This window comes from Lepisosteus oculatus, chromosome 1 (assembly GCF_040954835.1).
Source record: "Lepisosteus oculatus isolate fLepOcu1 chromosome 1, fLepOcu1.hap2, whole genome shotgun sequence".
NCBI lineage: Eukaryota > Metazoa > Chordata > Actinopteri > Semionotiformes > Lepisosteidae > Lepisosteus > Lepisosteus oculatus.
The window spans coordinates 67,281,331-67,305,625 of record NC_090696.1 but is presented as its reverse complement, the minus strand read 5'-3'; the positions used below and the strand labels follow the sequence as shown (position 1 = coordinate 67,305,625).

The following is a 24,295-nucleotide window of genomic DNA, read 5'->3' as shown; positions in this document are numbered from 1 at the left end:
AGGGTCCATTAGCTACTAACTAGCAAATGGTTAAGATGGGCTAAATGTCCTCCTCTCATTCATAACCTTTCTTTATGTTCTTAAGATTAAGAGTGCTGTTTTTCTACCGGACTGGTGTGTTTTCTAAAATATGTGTGATAACATTAGAAAACATTTTGGTTTTGTTTATAAAATCCATTTTATTCTTGATTTCACCACAGTCTCTTTAATCAAAAATGATGAGTACTGTCACCTTTTGTAAAAAAAAAAACACATCCTTTATGACATCACACTTCCATTATGACTACTTCATCTGTTCTTGCCTAGTGACTAGGCAAACCAATGTGTTTCCATGAGTCCAGAATGAACAACGACCAGGAAGGGCTGTTTGGTTTCTGTGGGTTGATCTTCCTGGGCTTTTATGGGCTATTATGAGGGCTGTCTCCGGTTTTGAAAATGTCCTGGTGGAAGACTCCCTTTTCCAATCTGAACTCCAGCAAAATTATCACAAGATTGTGCTATGGATACGTTGTGGCTTTGGCCCAACGTCTAAGGCACGGGTCAACATGTCAGCTCCCATGTTTCCTCTGAAACCTCGTTTCTTGGCAGTGGGACTGGCTGTAGGAGCCTGTGCCTTTGTGACGGTCTGGTACTACGTTCACTTCCAGCGCAGAAGGGCTTCACGTCCGACTGGGAAGAAGAAGAATAAGAGCGCTCCTCTGCAACCAGACTCCCAGTGCTCCCCCGTGGAAGTGGATGCAAAGTCAAATGGGAGGACCACCATCCTATCAGATGCAAACAGAAGGAGATCTGCCTCTTCACCACCTGCTTTTGGCTTTTACCAGCCCTTAAGGTTCTCTCGGGAATCGGATTCTGCTCGGTCTACCATCAAGACAAACCCCTGGGCTTCCTCCGACGAGCTACAGCAGCTCTTGTACACAAAGGCAGACAGCACTGCACAAGTCCGACCGCAGGGTGAAGCTGAGAGCCCTGAAGCCACTTTGCAGGGGCAGATGATTGAGAATAATCCAGCAGACCTAGCAAAGCATGAGAGTACATTACCCACTGTGAGTTATCCAGCTCCAGCATTTTCTTTTACCCAGTTTCAGGCAGAAAATGTGCTGTCCCTCACCCTGACAACTCTGGATGTGTCCCTCAGTCATCCTAGTTCCACTCCGGGCAGTTTAATCTCTGAGGAGACCTCTGCTTGCAACACAGCCCACACCTCAGGTGGAGACCAGGAGCTGAAGCTCTGTGCAAGTTCCATACTTACTTTAGTGAAGGACAGTCCCATCCAGAATGAGGAGCACCCAGAAACTCTGGATGTGCCCCTCCATTATCCTCGTTCCACTCCGGACAGTTTCATCTCTGAGGAGACCTCTTCTTGCAATGCAGCCCTCACCTCAGGTGGAGACCAGGAGCTGAAGCTCTGTGTGAGTTCCATACTTGCTTTAGTGAAGGATGGTCCCATCCACAACGAGGAGCGTTCAGGGGAAGATTTGGGGTCCTTAGCACACCTCCCCCAAACGGGGACTGTTATGGCTGACACAGGACCAGAGCGGCCAGGGGCACCACAGCATGAAAAATCATGGGGACAGACCCAATTAGCCAGGCTGAGAATTCTCCGTCAGTGGATCCGAGAGGCAAAAGAGTACTTGATAAGTAGCCACTGAGCATAAAGGTATGTTGAAACTGGAACTGCAGAATGAAATCTACACACAGCTCCAGACAAAATGTAATGTAAATGACAGCAGACGTATGATGCTCTCCATTATTTTCTTTAATTACTAAGATAACATCTGAACTCAGCTCCTTCACTCCCCAGAAACAGTGATTAATTCTGTGTTCAATTATGGGGTAATAAAGTTATTAATGGCCTTCAAATAAGTTGGTGTGCATTAGAGTTTGGTGATCATGGAGTTTTAATTATTAACACAGCCAGACAAAGGCAAATCAAGAACACTGGTCAGGTGGGATTACAAGAAAAAATTGTTGGAGGCGATAAACAGGATTGTAATAATCCTGAGGACGTCTTTCAGCGCTGACAGAGTCAAGAGACTAAGAGCATGAATGCACTTTTTTCAATAGAGCTGATCTGTGCTTAAAAATCCATTACTGTAAAGCATGTCTAAAACCAGTTTTCTGATGGACTTTTAGAAGCTGTGGCTTCATTGCCGGTCTTGTATCTCCTGTCTCCTAATTTTTGTATAGTGCTTTAAAATACACTGGGCCTCCATAAGACCCCATCAGCTCAGCAATCACCTTGAAACACTATTGTTCCTACTGCTGCTCTTGATAGTCCAATATCACAATCTAGAGACTTTCTTCATGGTAGTCACGTGTACACACACAAAACACAGAACAGCATTCACTAAGACATAGACAAGCAAAGTCTTAAAATGCAGCTTGTAAGCATTAAGGCATCTTCAGAGGGTATATTCATGGGACATCCATTCCTATAAAGGACAGGAGACGCTGCACTGGCAGGGATCTCCTTGGGGGATGTGACTAACACTTTCTAAGTCACCCCCCCATAAGCCTCGTTAGTTAATTAAAGTGATGATTCATTTTGTGTTTTGTCGCTGCCATTTTCTGTGACAACGTGTTTCGTACTCGGTTGACTATTTTGTGTGAGACGCTAACATAATGGGTCAGTTCACAAACGAAACCCAAAACGAAATTTGTTTCTTCAAAGGCCGGATGTGGAGACAATGAAGAGAAGTTTCCAATCCATGGAATGTAGGCCTCAGTGCACAATGCTTTACCAATGGGCTTCAGAGCACTGTGCAACAGTAATCGCCTCCCCAACTAAAGTGTAGTTTTCAGGCACAGGTGGGTACAGACAGCTGGTCGAATAGAAAGACACAGGAACGGGGAGATATCCATTTTTTTAAATTAAAGATCATTCTGCAATTTTTCACGCAAAAGGGGTCCGGCTGGTAAGAAGTGGGTGGGCTTTCAGAGCTTTCTGCTCACATTACATCCCAAGTCAGTGGGTCAAACAAGTTCAAAGGTAAGCAAGTGCATCTATGTTCTAAGACTTTTCATTTTCTTTCATTAATGGTTGACCTTTATACCCGAAATAGGAAAAAAACTGCACACTACAGCAAAACCTTTTGGAAGCTGTGCTACCATAGAGCAGGAAGTGGAAGTTACCTGCAGTCACCTCTTTCACAATGAAGGGAGGCTGTGATGAAATCTCAAAGCCATACTGGCCCAGCAGCACGTCCTGGTGGATCTCTAACGTAATTCTCAGGGGAAAATTCGGCTGACTGTTGCTTCTGGAGCTTGATGAGCCGTCACCTGATGTTCTCTCCCTGGAAACGGAGCAGACGCAAGAACTTCAGAATCGTTACAAACGAGAGGAGGCCATTCGGCACATCTAACCCATTTGGTAGTTAGTAGTTATTTGATCCAGGTATCACATCCAAATGTTTCTTGAAAGAAGCCAGGATATGGGCTTTAACAACATGGCTGGATTGGTTGTTCCACACCCCCACAACCCTTTGTGTACAAAGTATGGCACAAGCTACCCAGTTATGTTGTTGGAGGTGACGCCCTATCAGATATGGACGTATCAAGTCAGGTATTAGGCCAAGGTGTTGGGCTCACAAAAGCAACATTTGAGTTGAATCCAGCAGACCAATCATGGCAGGAGGTTAACGCAGGCTTCCCAAGATGTTTGTGACCTAGGAGCACAACAATCTCTCGGGAGCAAAGCTCTTGGGAGCACCCCATATTATTCAGTCAGTGGCATGTTCCATTTCTGAACCATAATGATCAACCTAACCTGCAGTCTGAATAGAGGAAACTGGAGAGCCAGCTCTGCGTCACCAGAAAGGCGTATGGTTTGTTTTTTCCCACAAATCTTTTCCATTGATCAGCTACACACTCGGTCTGTTGCCATTTGTTAGAAGAAAGGAAGACTACGTCTGTTAGAAAATATGTGCCACATTCCAGGCATTCTGAGCACAGAAGCCCTGAAAAGAGGATGCTTTGTTTCTGCAGTTTTTGTGCTCCTCCTTCTTGACACCACTTACCTCAGGCTTTAGAAGAGAAGCCAATGAGCAGTGAAGTGTGAGATGAAAAGCAATGACTTCCCACAACCTACAGCTGTGCCCTTTGTCATATGATGTCATCTCTGGTTCCTAAATGCCTTCATTACAAGTGTGAGCACCAGGAGACCTGTTGTCTTTAATCTCAGGGCTTTAGTCTCTTACATAATGCTCAAAGAATGGCAGCTAAACACATTCCCTCTATTACATGAAAGGATTGAAAATGTTCTCATTTTTAATACAAAATGTATCACAAGAATGCCTTTTTGTTGTCCTCCTAAAACAACAAAGAAAGTAAGATGGACACTTTTTAAGAGCAGTGTGATATTGAAAACAGGAACAACACAACAACTGCCTATTACTGCTACAGCATAGGGAGAACCGTCAAAAGGATCAGGTAATTAAGGACAATTTGTACCTAAATACCTAAAAGCTTGAAGTATAAAAAGAGAGATTTTTGAATTTATAGCATTCCAAAGAAACAGAAAAGATGAATCAGGTAGATGTCTAGCAATTCAAATCAAAGTGAGCACTCAGACACCAGAACTTAAGCTTAGTGAATCTAGGGTCTCAGATAACAGATATGGGTCAGACTTTTAAAAATATTGAAAACACATAATGTTAGGGGGATACTATAGAAAAGCAAATTCAGATACCTGTTACTGTGCAATGCAGTTTATTATAATTAAATCCAGAATGTACATATAAAAAAGGGAAAGTAGTGGTTGTTATGGGAGATAATAATTTTCCTCACATAGTTCAGGGATATCAGCAGCTGAAACTGAAATATATTAAGTTTGTCAAAGCACCAACTAGAAGGAATGCCTGCGTTTTTTACATTAGATGTAGTCTTATGCATCTAGATATAGTATCTTAGTCTAGTAAGGAAACTAGAGGTGAGATTACCATGACTTTGAAGTCTATTTTGATATGATAATAGTAGTACCCAGAACAAAACAAATTTCCTTACAATTTAAAGGAAGCAGACAGGATAGGACAGATCAGTAGATAATGAATGGTACAGTATGCATTCAAAAATATTCAGCTTGAAACATTAATTGCAAAAAGGAAATGTATCAAATACTAGAAAGCACTGACTCAAATACTGTAATGAAGTAAATCAATAAAATTTAAGGAGAAAGAAAGCCCTTCATAAAAAGATAAAACAGGAACCAGAAAATAATTAAATGGTGCATAGTAAATTACAAGAAAAAAATATTTAGAGCCAGAAATTTAAATGTATTAAAAACAAGAAAAAATCAGTTTGAATAAAGTAATTTAATTAAGCATTCTCATCCTTGTTTTTGTATTATTACAGTGTAATGCCATAAAAATGGATGCTAGACATGGTAATTAAAAACAATCAGGAATATACAGATTGCAGCAACCTCGACAGTCCTTTGTTTTAAGGGAAATAACCCCATGTGAGCATGAACCAGCTCATTACATGCTGGATCACTCGTTTCTATTACTGCAGCCTAAAAAATCATCACTCCACAGCCCTCAACGGGTGACTGTGTTCCTCTGTGAATTGTGCGATATTTCGCAACCTTCTCCCGACACTTTTTTCTCTCTCCTAACTAATCCAGGCCCCGGCATTCTCTCAAACACTTTCAAAAGCTATGCTGACATCCAAGCGTGCCGGACATCTGAGCTATGACACAACCTCGTCACTGTGGAATTGACTGGGTGACACTTCACAAAACGAAGTGCACTGCAATGGCTTCTAGTTCGATGAATAAAGCTATATAATGACTTGTTACATTAGTCATTCGTTGTAAAACCTATGAATGTGCTGTAAGGATACAAAAAGTCACAGCACAGCTTAGTGAAGATTAAAAAAAAAAACATTTAAAAAAACATATACACATGCAATTGATCTCAAAAGATTTTAGTACAGCCCTGGTCAGTCTCTTGTGTTACCATAAATGTCATGTTTAGGGGAGAGACTGTTGTATATGTATTTAGAACCCACATTAAGATTGCCATACATAATGAAATAGTATGTTGACAAGTTTATCCCTCCAATCCACTTGCTCTGATTTAACACATACAGTATGCTCTGAAAACATTCTTTATAACAGATATCCATCTCTTGTTCTCAGCACTGTACTGTACAGAGTTGAACTAAATTCAGAATAAAACCTTTCACTCGCATAGATCAAACAGTGTGCTACAAAAATATATTATTACGTGAATAAAAATTCTGGGATTAAATCAAACACTGGACTCCCCCCATTCATAGCTACAGTAATTAAAAACCCAGTGCTTAACGACACCTTTTCATTGGGAAGAAAGGAAGACATGTGTGGTGATCACAAAGCTGCACGCCGAAACATGCAAATTCAGACCTTGCAAATTGCACAGTGATTGAACACAGGTTGGCCCCAATTACAATATCATCAAGCACGTGGCACTGCCAGCATGGGGTATATGTCTGACCAGCCTGATGAAAGACCATCTGACACTTTGATGGTTCATGGGAACTTTGATGAGCGTTTATCCTGCATTCAGACTCAGATCAAGGTTACCCAGCTGTCCTGACGGGAGCAGTTAGGGTGCAGCTCTCTCTGTCCTGGCCAGGATTCAACCCCAGCTGCTCACAGGCTCTGCACACACATGGTGATCTTCCCTAGGCAGCAGATAACTCCACTGGGCCAAAAGCCCAGGTCCTCTACCACAGTCAGAGCTCAAACACTGACTGGATTTCAGAGGCAGGTGACATCACTTCTATAACTCGCTCCGGGCATTGAGCCCTGTTCCACGTGCTCTCCTTTTTTGCACAGGTCAGCTTTGACCCAAGCTTTTTGGTTCATGTTCTTGGGTGGAGAGAAAGATAGCCCTGAGGCAAATGCACTTTCGCTGCAGACCTACACAGTCCAAAATAAATGACTGCATCCTTACCGGCTGACAGTGTCTCTTGAGCGTCTCAGCCATCGGCCCACAATCTGCTCAACACGGCTGGATTTGCGCGACGGGGATGTATTTGTTTCTTGCTCTTCCATTTAACTGCAGAGGAAGCAGAGTCATTAGCGTTAATAATTGAACGGGGCCAATTTCTATTTGACAGAAAGCACCAAATACAAAAAAAAAGGAGCTCAAATTACTGGGTCACGCAGGCAGGTTTGCAGAAATGCCACCTGGAGGTGAAGACGCCAGGCAAATTTAGACTTTATGCATGAAGAGTGACTGACCTTTAGGCTCTGACACCCCCATGACCCTGAATTGGAGGAATCAGTTAGAAAACAGATGGAGAGCCTGACCTCCTAAAAAAGAATATGCAACACTGGATATGGTCGACTTCCTTTTAACTGCAAATGTTTTTCATCAGAACGTCCTAAAACGCTCTGATTGTTGTGAACCATTGCATTTTCTCCTCTGGCCTCATCCTATCCTGATACCATTTCAACAGAGATCTCTACAGCATGGGTCCAGGGTGCCAGGGGGTTCAGAATCATATCGTTATTGCACAGAGTGCCCATTATTGACTGCTGAATTTATTTTAGGGGTTCTCTGTAAGACACCTTTGGGGGGGTTCCACTGATGGTGATGGTGCTGGTGGGGTGGGGTGCGATGCTGCATTTTTTTCTTATTTAGTTCTGTCTGCGGTACATTTCAAATGAACACAAATTGACTCACATGAAAAAAATCACCCTTCTAGACAGCCCTCCACAGCCTTGGTAATTTAATACAACATCAGCAGCACATCACGTGCTATTTCCTGTTGCTGGCCACTCAAACACACACAAAATCATCTCGCCTGGCATATTTTTTAAATTGGTGTATTCCAGGCTATTTTACTCTCTTTTCGTTTTTCTCCTTTTTTAAAAAAACAATCTTACAATGACAACCCGCAAATAGTTTTGTAAAATCCCGTGAGCGACGAAGAGCGCAGCACAGCGGAGATAAGACTGCGAACCTTATGGGTGAAAGGTATGGTCTGCCACTGTCTCTCATTTCTGTGATCTCGTAGCACTATGTTTTTACCCTTTGCCACGGCATTTCCTTTCAGTATTGATATTCTTGGGAAACGTGGACAGAATGTTCACCTTTAGAGCACAGAGGCAAATGCCTGTTCGCTGGCTGCCATCTTCTGGCGTGCAGAAGGTACTTTGATGTTTGCGCAAAACTGTGTCCCACGTTCAGGGCAAGAGATGTACTGTTACACCAGCCTCACTGTGACAGAGCCAGGCCAGGCCAGGCCAGGCAGAGTCGCTGACACACAGACAAGCTGCATTCAGAGGGGTTGTGTGTTACAAATGCGCCTCTATGAATGGGAGATCAATGGGGAAGGCAGTCACCGACTTGCACTCCAATAGAGCACTCAACAGCGCCATGGCAGGGAGGTGAGTACTGAATCTCAGAGCAAGCAGAACAGTGTCGGGGTAGGAATTTAGCAAGAACAACCATCAAAGGCATGGTGGCTTAACTGCCCCCAAAATGATTTGGTGCAGAACCAAGACAGTCTTGACTGCTTTAATCAGAGCTCCTAGCAGAAGTACGCTAGCAAGATTAATACTCTTGTCGTGCCAGAAGAGTGCCAGAAAGCATCCCAAAAGCCTCCCTTGTTGCCTTTCTGTGGGATAAGGATTTCTCCTACCTCAAGCATTGGGTGAGGATAGCTCATATCTGTCCAATGACAGGGAAAAGGACTCCTGAATCTCATACCGTATGTGTCAATCAGTAGCTTTGCATCAACCTGTGAATAAATATTTTTTTTATTATTATTTTATTTTTGAGCTGCTTGACATTTTTTAACAATCTCGTGAAACTGAGTGAAATCCACAGGGTCAGTGATTCTTGCATGTTCCTTCTGTGTACTAGCTCCAGCCTTTTCATTCCTGTTCAAATTATTCAGCGTATCCTAAATGTCTGTTTAAATGCATCATTGATACAGCACGTTGAAAACTATCGTAACGGGAGGAGACAAACGATGCACACAATATCCATCACCTCCCTGTGCTATGTGTTACAGGAAGAACACTTCTTCCATAGAAACACACTCAACATATTTTCAACAGACGGTTATAAATATATGAAATCTGTGCCAGTGCTAAACCTATCGTGTGGTTACAGAAGAAAACAAGACAGTGATGAATCCAAATTAATCTTTTTAGGCTAAAAGTAATTAATTTCACTCAAGCTAGATATGTTTGCTTCACTGTTTTGCCAGATTCAAAGAAAAATTACTTTTATCCTGAACATTTTCACTTCTTGAGGGTGCACCTTCATTACGGCTTTTTTCTAGACAAACTTTGAGAGAATATCGAATTATTCTGACTTTTTCCTGTCACGGTACTTTGCTGAGATGAAGCACTATGCTTCACTCCCCTCCCTAACAGGCCTACAGCTGTGAAACATGAGACTTGTCTGTTTCTGTCATGTAAAGATGTCTTTCTGGGCTAATGTGTGAGAAAGCACAGGTTTAAATTGACCCAGAAGGCTGCAGCCTCAGACATCTCAGTATATTCCCCTAGCCAAATCCTAATTCGCCTTAGAAACCAGGGGGCCAGGGGCATAGTGTTAATGGACACACAAACATACTGATGGCTCCTGTTTCTTCTGTTCCTAAATCTCTAGAGAGGTAATACAAGATTTAAGCCAGACTCTCATTAAAATTTAGCAGCGTGGCCGGTCTCAGTCTCAGGAGGTACACCCCACAGACAGTTCATGTCCCACTCTTTAAAGCTCTCTAATCGTGGTGTTGTAGCCACATCCTCAGCATTGTAAATAGAAAGATTCTGCATTTCATAGTCAAGCCATAGCTAAACTAAGTGCAACGATCCCTAGAACGGTTTAACAAGGCATTTTGAGGAAAAGCCTTCATTCTGCATCAGGTGAATTCCACACAGATAATTATCACAGATGGCGCAGTCCAGATGCCCACAGGCATGATGCCACCAAATTAACACGAAAGAGCAACTGTTTCATCCGAGACAGCATCTCTGTTGCCTTCACAAGTGCAGAGATGCAAGAGTTCTCCAACAATTTGAACAGGATAGGAAACAAATACTAATAATATTGATTAATTAGGAGCAATTACACAAATCATGGTCTGACCCAAACTTTTCTCTTCGACAAAAGCAAGCCAGTTGTTTGGAACCAGACAAATAAAGGTCTGACCTTACTCAACTGGAGCAACTTCATAAAACAAAATCCAAATATGTTATGAGTTAGCTCTCTCTTGCTATTATTGCTATTTTTTCCAATGAATTTGAATGACTGAAGTCGGGTTTAATAACAAAACGGTGACCCTGTTAAGTCAGATTATGACTCTAACAAAGATTCAGGTGTGACTACAATAATTGTGGTTGTTTGAATTCACTTTTTATATTTTGATTTATTTGTGCCCTTTGCCAGTTTTTTTCTCTCCTTTTGTATATTTGTTTCATTGGATTAGTACAAGGAAGTCTTTAGGCATATTTCTGACTATTCCTGTTTTAAGGACTTAAATCTCCATCGGAACAAAGCAGCAAAGAGTATTGAACATTAGGAGCCATGTTGTTCAAGCTATACTACAAAAATGTCACCTCCTTTCCTTGTTAGATAGACTGTACAAAGGCTTAATGATAGTTAATTATGGTTTAAAAGATATATTAACAGGTGGGAAATGTAGTATGCAGAAAAACACTTTAAAATATATTTTGTTGCCCTGTGTTAATGTTCTAGTATTTTATGCATATTCTTCTTCGAAGATGTACTATAGCTATTTCGGCAATGCCCATGTTCATTTTAATGATTATTCATGCACAATTATTTTCATTCATTCAGCCTTACTCCGCATAGCTCAATATTCTGATGTCACAGGGGTACTCCAGGGAGCCCTTGAGGAAGTCATTTAGAACTGACTGAACACAAGAGTAGTTATACCTTCAACAAGGACTAATTTCTTGCGCCCTCCAGGTAAAACGGGGAGTCCTTAAAGGCATGCTGGGAAAACACTACCCATGCTTACCGCACAAAAAACAGAGACTCTGTCTGAACTGAAAACAAGTCAGTAGAGACCAGAAGCAGCAGCCGAACATGAAAAAACATTACACTGGGCTCATTATTGAATGTCACTCTGCTTAATGTCCATTTGTGACCTGGAATGACCTCTGGGAATTCCTGAAAGGCAACAAAATTATCCGAGGCTCAGCTTTCACATAAATGGTTTCTAGCGATGACGTAATTGGGAAGTGAAACAATAACGAGCGGATTAAACACGGAAAACAAATCACAACTGTTGCTTCGACGTGAGTGAATTAGCTCTAAATATGAATTTGGTACCAGGCCCCTCAATAAAGGAACACATAAGCCCTCAACTTATAATAATTAGAGCTTTAAGCACCGACAATGAAAACTGCCAGGTTGTTCTTATTTAATTTATCCCAGATATTGCTGCTGTCACCTCTGGGACAGAGGGGAGATTAAGAAGTCCCATGGAAATTTCTTGCCAATTAAAAAAGTCAACAGTAGTAATTGTACACACTCTTCTTTCCTGATTCTGAGCAGGCACTTTCTCCTAACCTCTCTGGGAGCAGAGAGAATTTCACGTTGCTTTTCCTTTGTATCAGTAAAATTCATAGGAGCGCTCGTAGTTCTTAATACCCGATGTGGCTCAAACTGCCATTCCTGGATTTATGAAGAACAGTACTCAACATGTACATCTGGAAGAATGACTCACAGAGCGACAGTAAGCAATTCTGCTGGCTGGTTCCCTTGTATACACGAGGACTAGAGAGTGAGTTGAGAGGTTTTCACGTATTGGGGATTGCACTGAGCAAAAGAGACAGATTGTGTCACAGAGCTTCACAAAGGCAGAGGGAACAGAGCAGTAGACACATTGTGGCATACGTAAACACTCCCTATCCAACAGCAGTCAGCCAGGCGTGAAAACGTGCTTTTAAAATGCCAGTCGAACGAATACCACAGAACCGAAAATCTTAATATCACGGAAGCAATCAGTATTTGAACTGTTGTATTGGTTCAATAACCTGGTTGAGTGGCAGGACCTGACAAATTAATTTAGGACAAAGAAATGTGAAGCAATCATCACAGTAATTCCTCACACATACTGTACATGGTGCTCCTCATCTCAGAGGATCACAAAGCGCTCCACACAAAACAAAATGAGACCCACTTCATCCGCCACTAACCTCACATCTGGGTGATGTTTGGCAGCCCACTACACAGAAGATCAGTTCTATAGGTAAGAAATTATTTCTCCAACTGAATTAAGGGGATTATTTATCCTGACTGCATTTGCATCCAGGTGGCAGGGGGTCACAGTGGTGAGCATTGATTTCTTGCAGGCGCTGGAGCACTGAGATCAGTTGTGGTCCTGGAGTGCTGTCTGTGTGGAGTCTGTATGTTCTTCCCATGTTTGTATGGGTTTTTGCCTGGTGATCCAGTTTCCTCCCACTGTCCAAAGTCATGCTGGTAGGTTAACTGGCTCCTGGGAAAACTGGCCAAAGATGTGTGCCTGTCTTTGCATCTGTGTGTGCCCTGTGATGGACTGGAGTGCCGTCTAGGTATCTTGCCTTGCGCCCATTGCTTGCTGGGATAGGTGCTGGCTCCCCTGCAATCTTGAATTGGATGAAAGGGTTAGAAATGGATGGATAGATTCCATGCACATCCTTCCATTATCTGGAAGCTGCTTATATCCAATACAGATTTTCCAGAAAACCTAGAGCCTATTCCAGAAGCAGAAGGTGCAAGATGGGCCAACACCCTGTCTGGGATGCCAGTCCCTCACAGGACACACATGAGCACTCACGGACAATTAAGAAATGTGTGATGGGAAACATGTCTTGAAAACTGCTGTCCAACAATGTCCCCCACCCAGCAACTGAGCCTGAACAAATCTGGTTGAAGAATGATTGGAACTTGCACAATCCTGATGTGCAAAGCTGAGAAGAGACTTACAGTATCTCAACCGGAACAGCAAACCAAGGTGCTTCCTCCAAGAATTGACTCAGGGCTGAATATACTAGTTTTAGATTTTCCTTGATCAGTTTTTTTTCTGACATTTAGCTTTCTCCACCCACACTGGTATTTTAGTTTGAGCATTCAAGTTTTCCTTTCAAAATATTCACATTAAAAACCTGTCTGAACATGTTTAGGATTGTTTGCTATAGTAGTTTTTGTAGCCTGCAGGAAAAAGACAGAACCCTAAAAGAAGCTGAGGGTGCAGTCTGGATAGGAAATAAGTGGGTAAGCATATTCAGGGGCACTTGAACATATCACACTTGTTTAGTCAAGGCTATGCGTAGAAAGAAAATGAGCCAGTAAAGACAGTTCTTTTACAGAAATAAAAACCTGTATCAGCAGAGTTTTCACCCCCACTAGACTGCTGATTGAGGCAGCCCTTGAGACCAGGATGAAATCTTGTCAGCCTGAGCACCAGGCCGAAGTTGTGGCGACATCCTTCTGTGAACACAAGCGCCTTTCCAGAAGACAGACACCACGCTGTGCAGATTACACAGTCCAGTTAATCCCCGGAAGCTGGGACAGACTTCACCGCGAGAGTTCCGGGGGCAAATTCCCAATTCCACACAGCCTCGGAGAACGCAAATGTCAGCACGCTGGGGGGTATTCTCCGAATACATTCTGGGTTCATTTCAATATGAACACAAATTGTGTGACAGCCTTTTGATTTGCTGCCATAGTTCAATATTCCACCATGATGCCGCTGAGATAATATCTGTGACAAGTCTGTCTTTTGAAAATATTATTTTCTCTTAAACAGCAAGAGGTTTCACATTTCTGTCAAACACAAATTCTCTGTCTTAACGAATTTGTAATAATATAATAAATAATGATAACATCACTTCATTAACCCTTTACAATTTCTTGCATTAGGAATTTGTCTTTTCGCATACCCCAGCTTGCTCTCCGTGAGACACACAGACACACAGACAGGGAGAGAAGCTTGGGGTCAGAGCGCAGGGTCAGCCATTGTACGGCGCCCCTGGAGCAGTTGGGGTTAAGGGCCTTGCTCAGGAGCCCAGCGGAGTAGGATTCCTCTGCCGGCTGCGGGATTTGAACCGGCAACCTTCCAGCCAGAGAGCCACCGCTACGCCCTTAATACAGGTTTTAACAATTCTATTTAGCCTGTGTAATACTTCTCTGGCATTTATTAACTGCACTACTAATGTATTTCAAAATACAGTTCAACATCTCCGTAGCGCAGGAAAGGTTTGGAAACCAGTTTGTTTTTTTAGGTCAGTGAAGGTTTTTTCTAAAGGTTTTGCAGTAGAGATGGAAAACCTTTTTTTTATTTTGTCTGGGGGCCTTTCCTCACAGGAATCACAACAACCCTGAAAGCATAATTCAGACTATCCAAGAACGGTTTAATTTCCCTGACCCTGGAGGCTTCACAGATGAAAGCGGGTTTGTAGGAGCTATTGTTAGTTCAATACAAAAGAAATAATCACATCGTACTTCTTTATCGGCCAACAAAAGGAAATAAATTAGATTGAAAACCCACTGAGATTTTTACCCAAGGTGGCAAAGGAGAAAATTTGTCCCGGGGAAAGTGAGCAAACAGACTCGTGATCGGTGTTAAACTCTGTCACCTGACTAAGTCTTTTTCTACGTTTTTTCCTCATTTTTGTGCTGGTGCATTTTTTCTTTTTTATTCAGCGTGATCAGCTAACAGTTGAAATCAACGAATGAAAAACTGCTGTCCAAGAACACTTTTTTCCAGACAATGAAAAACTAGCCACCAAATCTGCTGTCCCTTTCTTGGAAGTAAAACAATGTGCACACAGCCCAGTGCCTACAAAGCTCACTAATGAGATTAAATGCCAGTTTCAGGAGGGTTTAACACGAGGGCAACTGCGTCACCTATTAATCTGGAACAAAACCCTTGGACTCAAATTGACGTGTTGGGAACACAGACGATCAGCCTAGATGAGCATGAAGGAAGCCCCTACTGCATTCCATTCCACTTCCAAGGTGATTTCCAGCTAAGAAAGCAGTTGAATTAAATATAATGGAACATGCTGAGATCAGAGTTCTCTAGAAAAGTATAGAACAGCTTCACCAACAGTGATCTAAAGACCTGAAACGTACACAGTAATGAATTACACTGTGATGCAAAACTACACAGTTGGATGCAGAACGAACAACTACGAATAACATGCAGGATTCTATATATAGCGTTTAGTGGAATTAAGATTGATTAATATATCATACATAAGTATCATAAGTAACGACATGATCTTCACCACTGGGCCTCAAGACAAAAAGGTGTTTTAGCTACAATAAACATTATACTTTAAACTTTCCAGTGTCTCTTTATTGGTTAAGACATGTATCTTCTGATTGGCTGGCACCACAATTCCCTCCTACAGCTATAAAAACCCATCTCCAGCCTCACCAGGGTCAGAACCCACACACTCACTCTAATCCATTGGTTAAATAAACTCATCTGGAGATTAAATTACGATTTGCTTTAATTTTGCTTTTTAGAAACCAAAGGTTGGACTGAAAGAGAACTTAAAACAGGAACAAAACAAGCATTTGACTAGCCTGCAGGTGCTCTCTGCCCCTTTAAAAAACAGTGTCAGGAACATAGACAGAAAACTAGCAAAGTGGACAGCATCAGAGGCCCATTTGTTTGCTGGACATACAATTTGCATCAACCACAACAATCACAACTGCACATTTGCAATATCAATTTGATGTGGTTAAGCTCATAGCCGCCTCCACTTCACTTTCTTTAATCCAACAGGCATTTCACACTATACAAACTAGATCGACCCGTGAGCAGAGCTACAGCACTCCTAGGCCTCCACATCTTGAGTCCATCACTTCACTTGACCAGTTAACTTAACTAGAACTAAAGCACGTAACTAACGATGATGTGCAGTATAGTAACAAAGATGAATGAGCATTCCATAAACATAGACAGCAAACCATTGACAAAGTGTAGTTTAACACATAATAATAATACAATTGCATTTAAGACATATATATTGCATCCCAAAGCACTTTACAAAGAGACCCACTTCATCCACCACTGAAATGCAGCACCCACCTGGGTGACACACAGTAGGCTTTATGTACCAGCAGCCCCATAATCCAACAAATTTTTAATGACCAGTTAGTCAAGATCTCACTTTGACATCTCACCCCTGGGGCGACACCTGAAGAAGGCTCCACAGCCCAAACGCTGTATTTCTTTTCTTCTCTTTTTCCTTACCAGGTTTCATGTTCATGTTGTAGATTGGTGAATAACCTTAGGAAAATTCTAGTTTTCTAAAATTATTAGTATATAATATTATTTAATATTTGTAACAAGTAGATTCAGTATGACATAAAATGGATAAATATGTGTTCATTATACCAAACTACAAAGGCAAATCAAATTCAAGGCTAGATTTTAAAGTCTCATACGGAAAACAAGAAAATTAAAAATGGGTCTAAAACAAAATAATCGAGTTATCTCGTCAATGAGACCCTCGTTCCCGAGAAACTCGAGTTCTCGGATCAATTCACCGACGATGAATAAAATAAATTTGTTTGAGCGAAAAAAAAATCTCTTTAGTGGCTCTTTCTGTTGCTGCTGTGGATTATCCTAATGGAATCCCAGTTAGAAAATGACCGGTCGTAATCGAGTACGTAGTATGTTTCTGAAGCGAAGAGAAAAAGAGCGTGATCAAGGATATCAAAACACACAGGTACGCCAAATCAAGTCATTGCAATCACGCATAACACATATAATAATGTAATAATGTCTATTTCATTTGTTTTTGAGTACTGTATGTCAGATCCATGTAACTAGCGAACAGTAAACATGAGACATTTTCAAGCAAGACACGTAGACTACTACAGGTGTTTTCTATTGCAAGTGAACAGATTCACGTTTTCCGCAGTTGTAAGCACGCCGCCTGGCTAAAAAACAATGCCGCACAGCCAAACGAAAGCGTGAAAGCAAAGGTGGAGTACAAAAGACTGTTCAGCGATTATACGTAATCGGAATTAAAACGCATTGTTTCCCTTGCGGTTTCTCCTGTATTTCTTTAAAATGGGTTATTATGAACTCCTAACCTGTAGCCTTCGGATTGCAGTCTCTCTCCCAGTGACAGCGGCTGGAGCAGAGAGGAGCTTTTCAGAGCTCAGGTAGATTAAACTATACCTAAGGTCGAAAATACAGGCAGATTGATTTATAGAATGTTTTTTTTTTTTATATATAAAACATTCCCATCTGCTCAGCTTTACTGATCCCACCTCCCTTGTTATTGGGTGCACTGGTTGTTTTTTCTTTTCTTACTTAATTTCATATTTATTTCTGCAATCCCTTTCTACAAAGTTTTCAGTGCAGTACTTTTTTTTAATTACGATTTGCTATAATTATGAAGCAACAGCGATCCTGTTTATCATCATTTGGTGTTACTAATGCTCTTTTTTATTACTTTGAATGTTAAAATCCGTTATCTTTGCAAAATGTGTGCTTTGTGTTTTTGTACACATTATTTATTCTGTGCTCTAGTTATATAATTCATTTCATTGTCCTAGATTAGGAATTTCATATAAATAAGCATAGAGCTATATCTACAGTTAGATCATGAAAATAAGTTTTGCTGATCAAAAAGGTTAACTATATTCAAAACTAATACACAAATCCATGATTGCAGTAAAAATGCTTTAAATGCATCCTTGTACTTACTGTACCAGTAAGTCTGTTTAAGGTGATGCCAGAGTATGAGTAAAAACACATAAACACTTTGGCTTTTTAAATCAGAGTGTATTTGGACATTTGACTGTTATTTAAAAACAGCTTTCTGATTGCTAAGTCATTCTTTTAGTCGTTTTTGATAGCTACAAACATGGGATAGAGCTGTCAAGGTGATGTTTGCCATGTAAACAGGCTGGATTTGGAGAGACTTTGCTAGCAGACAACAGGGAAAATTTCACACATCCCCTTCAGGTGTGTTGATCTGAGGATCTGCAACAGAAACGATTTGTATGAAGTGTGTGGTATCCACTGCAGCTCAGTTTCAGTTGACACAGGTGTAAGGGAAAACAATCTGGTGTTCAAAAACAATTCCTAAATCCCCTCTTGTTCCCCCAACAGCAAGATCCTAGGAATCTGCCTGCTAGCAAGACTGAATGAATGCTTTAGGTAGATTTGCAGATTTGTTTTCTGCACTTACTGTACACTTGCTGCAAGGCAAGTAATTGTGTTGAGAAATAAGATTGTGTTGGGAGTTGATAATACTATCAACTATAACCATGATCTGGGGGGGGCTTTTGAAGGTCTTGCCTAGGTTCCCCAAAAGCTTGGGCCAGCCCTGGTAGCACCCATCCATAAAAGTGGTGACAAAACTGAACCCGGTAATAACAGTCCATTGAAGTGATAATTAAAACCAAACTTGCGGGTCATTTGTATGGAGAGAGGATTCTAAGGGGTGGACCACATGGATTTGGAAAAGGAAAACCTTCCTTATTTCGTCTTGAACTGCACACAGGGGGACTGTTTTTAAGGTTCCATACTAGGACTGCTGCTCTTCCAAGTTTATGTTCAATTAATGTAAACTAGTCAGTTTTGTACACTGTAGCAAGATAAGAAGATACACAAACACTGTAGAAAAGAGTAGAAGAGAGCAATCCAAGACTGGACTCCTGTCAGATGATATTCAATGACAGGTGCAGAGTGTTACACGCAGGTAGCAGAAACATATTCTGTAAGTGCAAGATGGGAAACTCTGAGCAAGAAGAAGTCACTTATGAAAAAGCTGAAAGACGTTTATGTGGACATAATTTACATCTTATTGACAATGTGGACAAGGCAAACGGGCAAACAGAATCTAGGTTATATAGCTGAAGCTTACAATGCACTACTAAGACCCATAGTAGTTTGGAACGTTGTGTACTTTTTTATTCACCATGTACCAAAAATGATTTTTCTTAATAGTGCTGGTCTGGAATCTGTCTAGAGTAGAGTAGCCAGACACATTCCAAAGCTTTTAAGAATCTTGTATGCCTACAAGCTAAAAGAACTGAATCTTTTTAACTTCACATGGTCTGAAGGGACCGAGGGAACCTGATTCAAGTATACAGAAAGTCAAGCCAGTGGCCGTCTTCTGAATCTATAGTGCAAATAGGTGGAAACTACGGTGAAGTGCAGAAGGCATTTCTTTACACCAAGGGTAACAGGAGTTTGGAACAAACTAACCAAACCTGTTGTTGAAGCTGGAAAAACTGGCTTCTTTCAGATGAGAGCCTCGATTAAGAAGATGCTAGCAATCAACTGAACTAGGCGCATGTCTCATGTGTTACCTTTTTGTTCTTATTTGCAAGTAACCACAATTTATAGATAAGCAAATAACTACAGTTCACACTTTAACTAAGAAAGTAAGCATTAAACTGAGGTACTACTTAAATGAATGGCAACCGTAGCTCATTGCAGGCTGTATTTCTCTGAAGCAGAGACTTGGATAAGGGACAATTGTCCCTATGTGTGCACTACTTACTGTAACACACAAGACATACATTTCACAGACACCAACACAAGACTGTGCTGTTTATCATGGAGCATGAACACTACGTTATCTCAGACGATATGCTCTTCTAGTTGGAGTTGATCTCCCACAGGACTAGGAGTGCGTGGGCTGTGTCAGTCCTCCCCTGCACCATGTGAGGAACAAATGAGGGGGCAAACACTTTCCGGTCTGTTAAACACACTCTTTCCCCCAGCCCAGTCACTCACATTTTCAAGGTAGAAACACTTTGATCCATTTATTGCTCTTTGCATATAGAGTGACATATTATAAGACTGGTGTGAATGTTTTACTCAGAAATGCTTACTAAGGAACAGCCAGTGGAACTGAGTGTTTTTCCAAACCCTCCAAACCTTCCAGGATTGATGTAATTGCATTTTTTTTGTATTCAGTTGTATTCACGATATTTGAAACAACATAAACATCAGACCTTGGTGCTGAACAATATCTTCTAAGTACGGAATAGGAGCTGAATGCTGCACTGGTCTGGATGATGTGTGATTGCATCAGAAGACAGGGGCATGTTTCCATTTTCTGACCATGCAGACAGTCTGTCAGCCTCTAAAACAGCAGCTTCTCCTTCGGAGCAGCTGTTTCTCAAACGAGCAGTGTCAGATTTCTGCATAATCTGGTAGATTAGGTACTCACCCAGTTACAGCCCTCTGGTATGGTGACCTCATAAGTAGGCTGGGCCTTTTTCTTAAAGGCGTGGCTGGCTTCCCCACTCTCCCTGGTGATTGGCTGAGGGGTGAAGTGGGTGGGGCCTGGCTCTCATCAGGACCGACTCCAGGGTCCTGAAAGCAGCCAAAGCATACACTGTGACCTTCCTCACCGCTGAGTCAGGCGCATTGCAGGACTTCAGCCATCCGTGGATGATCTGGAGCCCTCGCCTGTCCTATAAAGGAGTTTTTAAATGTTAATTGGAAGACGCTCATAGCATGCTGCCCTTTTTATTCAAGAAACAAATAAATAACAGGTGTTTAACAGGATTTTTTAAATTTCCTGGTTTACATACACTAGCTCCAAAAGGAATTTGTGTAGAAAAACAGCCCCACCCCATTATCTAAACAGTTAAAAAAATGCAAACCCTTAATAATCTTTAAAATAGAAGCTGTTTTGGAACTGTGCTGCTTCTGTTATTTCCAAAGGACTTTTACTTGTGGTTTTACACGTCTCGATTAGCACTGATCTTGGCCTACCTCATGTTTCTTTAGGTGAGCAAAACAAGGACCACTAATCTGGGTCTGTGAAACCGGCCCATGAAGCTGATGAACTGAACGGTGTGCCCTGTGGACACGCACCTGCTGGGCTTTGTCCCAGTTACACAATGGAACACATGAGCACTGCAACTCCTTGCCCCATCCAGCCTTCTGCCCTGTTCCAGACGGACAGCCCCACAGCAGAGCAACCCCCTAGAAGAGGCCTGCTGCAGTTCTCGAGGGATGCTGCTGCAAGTGTGCAGGAGTCTGGCAGGCCAGAGGGGGCACTGTTGCTCAGAAAGCCAAGAGCAACCTGACCCAGCTCAAACCCATCCTAGATCAGTGACACTAATACAGGCCTCCACCTGGATCACCTGCTCACAGGCAGACTTGAATAGGAGACACCTGGACTACAGAGATCAGCCTGGGCTTCGACACGGCAACTTTGCTCCTTGAACTATCAAATCAATCTTTTTTATATAATTTTTATTGTTGCAAACCTGACCAGCAGTATCCCCGTTATTATATACTTAATCATGCTAGGTTGCGCTTGGAAAAGGGACAAGGATGTCGTAGCACTGAGGTAGAAGGTTTTTTTTTTAGCTGTCTGAATTGAATTAAAAAAAAATGAAAGCTGAGATGAACAAAAGCTATCCACAACAAAGGTGTATATCACCGGGCAACTTGCATTTTCATAAAAGGGGTTTTGATTTTCATTTAAAATGAAACGTTTCTAGTGAAAGCCTGTGATCAGAACAGCCCGGCCACAAACAAGAGCAAGAAGGAAAAACACATAAATAAAAAGGATTGCTGGGTGGAGTCTTTTTTTTTTTTGCTGCTTTGCTGCAATGAATATTTAATACGATCCTCTTCAAAGGCATTAGAAGCAATTGCAGATGTGAGATTTTTCCTCTCTCTCTCTCGGTTTTTAAAGAACTTTAGCATCGAAGCACTTTGCTTCATTCGAGCAGGAACCTGCTTATGTTCCTACCCACACCGCACTGCCACTGGTTCCCATGGGAACGCCACCCCAGAAAGGAAAGCAGCTTCCTGTCTGCAGCACAGTAAAAACCTTCGCGGGTCTTGCACTCATTTCCTCCCGGTGGACTCTCTCGGGAGTGCTGCAGACGGCCTCTCACAGAGTAACGCACAGCGTTTTCAAAGCCCGGAATTAAACGCCATGTGTTTTCTGCAGCATCTTACATGGTACAGCGCTGTTACAACCAGCTGCAAGATGTATTTTGTGAACATGTTTATTACACAGATATAGGGCACTCAATGAAAAAGACTGGCACTAATTTATTAGGGCAGATGTTGCAAAGTATTGTCATGACCATCACTGTAGAGCTCAAAACTCCACCAGATAGTTTAAATAGTGGGCGATATGGTTCCCTAAACCTGTCCTGGATTTCCCCCAACACTGCAGGGGTGTCTCTTTTAAGGTCTGCACACAACATGACCGATGTTTAGCAAAGACACCAACACTGTGTCTTTGCTAAACATCCAGAAGGATAACAACTGAAACACTGCACCCTATGGAGGCTGTTACTGTATATTCCCTGGAAATTTTGCCAACTGGCAGCCTGGTGGAGCCGTGGTTAGCATTGTTGCCTTCCAGCGCTGGGGCACTGGGTTCAATTCCACACTTAGAGTTGGTCTGTTCTCCCTGTGTTTGTGTGGGTTTCCTCTGGGTGCTCCAGTTTCCACCCACAATCCAAAAACACAGTGGTAGGTTAATCTAGGTGTGAGTGCGTGTCTGTGTTTGTGCTGGTGTGTGCCCTGCTATGGACTGGGGTCCTGTCAAGTGTGTACCCTACTTTGCCACTTGCCGGAATAGGCTCTCCTGTGACCCTGAGTCACAGGAGTTGGAAGTTGGAAGAAGTGATTAGAATATGGGTGGATTGATATTACTAATAAAAAAATCTTTAGATATCACCAATCAAAAAGCAAGTTGCAGAGCTGGATTACACCACTGACTCACACACCAGACATATTGTGCAGCTGTAGAGGCAAGTCTGTAATGGCAGAGCTGATAAAAGCTCACATTGCATGGACTTTAGGTGCCCTTTTTTATTCAGAATCAGAATAAACTGATGTCAGAAGGGATTGTGCAAGATCTGTCTACCTGTCAACTTTCTTTGCCGAGAACCAAAAACAGCAGGCATTTTAATTTGTTGTATTATACAGTATGTCCAATTATATTCTCGGACATATTCTGGAACTCCCAAAGGCACTCTTTAAAAGAAAAGATGTGATACAAATGGCAAGCCCATTTGCTCGTATGGTGAAATTTTCACCCAACTGTTTCTTGAAGACGGATTCACACTACGATGCCCATAATCAATAATGGAAATTATTTTAAAGACCATGTGAAGCTGGCAAACAAACATTCAGTCAAAGGCCAGTCATAGCCTGTGAGTAAACTGTGAACATAAAAATTGCCTACAGTATATCCCTGAACACCCTTCACATTGAGTATACATTTTCGTTACAAAACAGGGTCATTGTGCATTACATACTGTATTTCAATGTTTGCTAGAACATAGGGCTTAGAAAAATACCTTGAATTATCTTAACAATCACATTCTTATAAAAATTATCTATAGAGGGAGAAAATAAGGCACTTTTTTATCCAAAGGGTTGTGGGTGTATGGAACAAGCATCCCATCCTTGTTTTCTATTAGTTCCCACCCAGAGGAGCCAGAACTGAATGTTCATAATAAAATAGTTTAATGCCAAATCCTTATGTTTATGTGTTTTCAAGAAGTACGCTGGACCCTTTGAATACACACACATATAAGGGAAGCCTTGCCTCTTCCTGCCAATACCTCTACAACATTAAATCTGGATTATAAAACAGATAGACATTTGCAGAAATGTAGACTGGTAGGTTGAGAAACCTTTACCCAGCTCTTGCTAAGCCTGTGGCTCCAGTACAAATGCACAAAGCCAATTAAAGGATTTCTTGCTGGTTACACTTGCATTAAGAGTTTCCAAAGAGAGGATTTGCAGTTGAGCTAGGGTCTCCCTCACATAATATGACTACCAAACCGTTCCAAGGAGATGGTCTTAGTGTTCCTCATAAACATCAACCTGGGCAGAGGAAATCATGTTACCTCAAAGGTCAAACTCATTTTATTTAGAGAAAAGGTACTCCATGCTAACAATACTACATTTACAAAAAAAACAGAAAAAGCTTTTTGCGAGCATGATTCCAAAACACATATGTGCCCGCAGAAGCTGAGAGCTGCATCAGTTTCTGAACAAAATGTAAGACAGGAAAGAGGAGACAGTTCAACTCTTCCATCTCCTGAAGTCAACTCAGCTTGATAACTGTCGGTCTGGGGTTTCTGTCTAGTCCCCAGTAGCCCTCTGTGCTAATATTAAAAGCACCACACAACCAGTTTAGCTGCTCAGAATTGGAGGCTATCTTCACTAGAAACTGAATATGGTCCTCGCACTTTCTCTGCCAGCAGAGGGCTCTCACCTAAAATCATAGAGCCTTGAAGAGAGCAGGTATGATCTTAACCTAGGTGCCATACTGTATATCCACTCCTGCCTGCTGGTGTTA

The 24,295-nt window shown here is 41.7% G+C and overlaps 2 protein-coding genes across 3 annotated transcripts in view; one reads left to right on the top strand and one right to left on the bottom strand.

The window, feature by feature from the left end:
• The window catches only part of LOC102695458 (FERM and PDZ domain-containing protein 1), a 56,344-nt gene that overhangs the window by 23,362 nt on the left and 8,687 nt on the right, over window positions 1-24,295 (bottom strand). Inside the window, exons 2-4 of the mRNA XM_015345946.2 lie at window positions 20,174-20,319; window positions 6,939-7,043; window positions 3,136-3,296 (exon numbers count right to left, since the gene is read on the bottom strand). Of these exons, the coding sequence (XP_015201432.2) occupies window positions 3,136-3,296; window positions 6,939-7,039 (262 nt within the window). The 5' untranslated portion in view covers window positions 7,040-7,043; window positions 20,174-20,319. The remainder of the gene's footprint in view (window positions 1-3,135; window positions 3,297-6,938; window positions 7,044-20,173; window positions 20,320-24,295) is intronic.
• LOC107077201 (uncharacterized) lies at window positions 226-5,325 on the top strand. 2 transcript variants are annotated; one of them, XR_011189973.1, is made up of 3 exons: window positions 226-1,660; window positions 2,675-2,811; window positions 3,066-5,325. XR_011189973.1 is itself a non-coding variant. In XM_015345948.2 (2 exons), the coding sequence occupies exon 1, from the start codon at window positions 411-413 to the stop codon at window positions 1,650-1,652; it is 1,242 nt and encodes a 413-aa protein (XP_015201434.2). In that variant the 5' UTR covers window positions 226-410; the 3' UTR covers window positions 1,653-1,660; window positions 2,675-2,812. The 2 variants fall into 2 exon arrangements, 1 of the variants encoding a protein (XP_015201434.2); XM_015345948.2 differs by lacking the exon at window positions 3,066-5,325 and having other exon boundaries at window positions 2,675-2,812.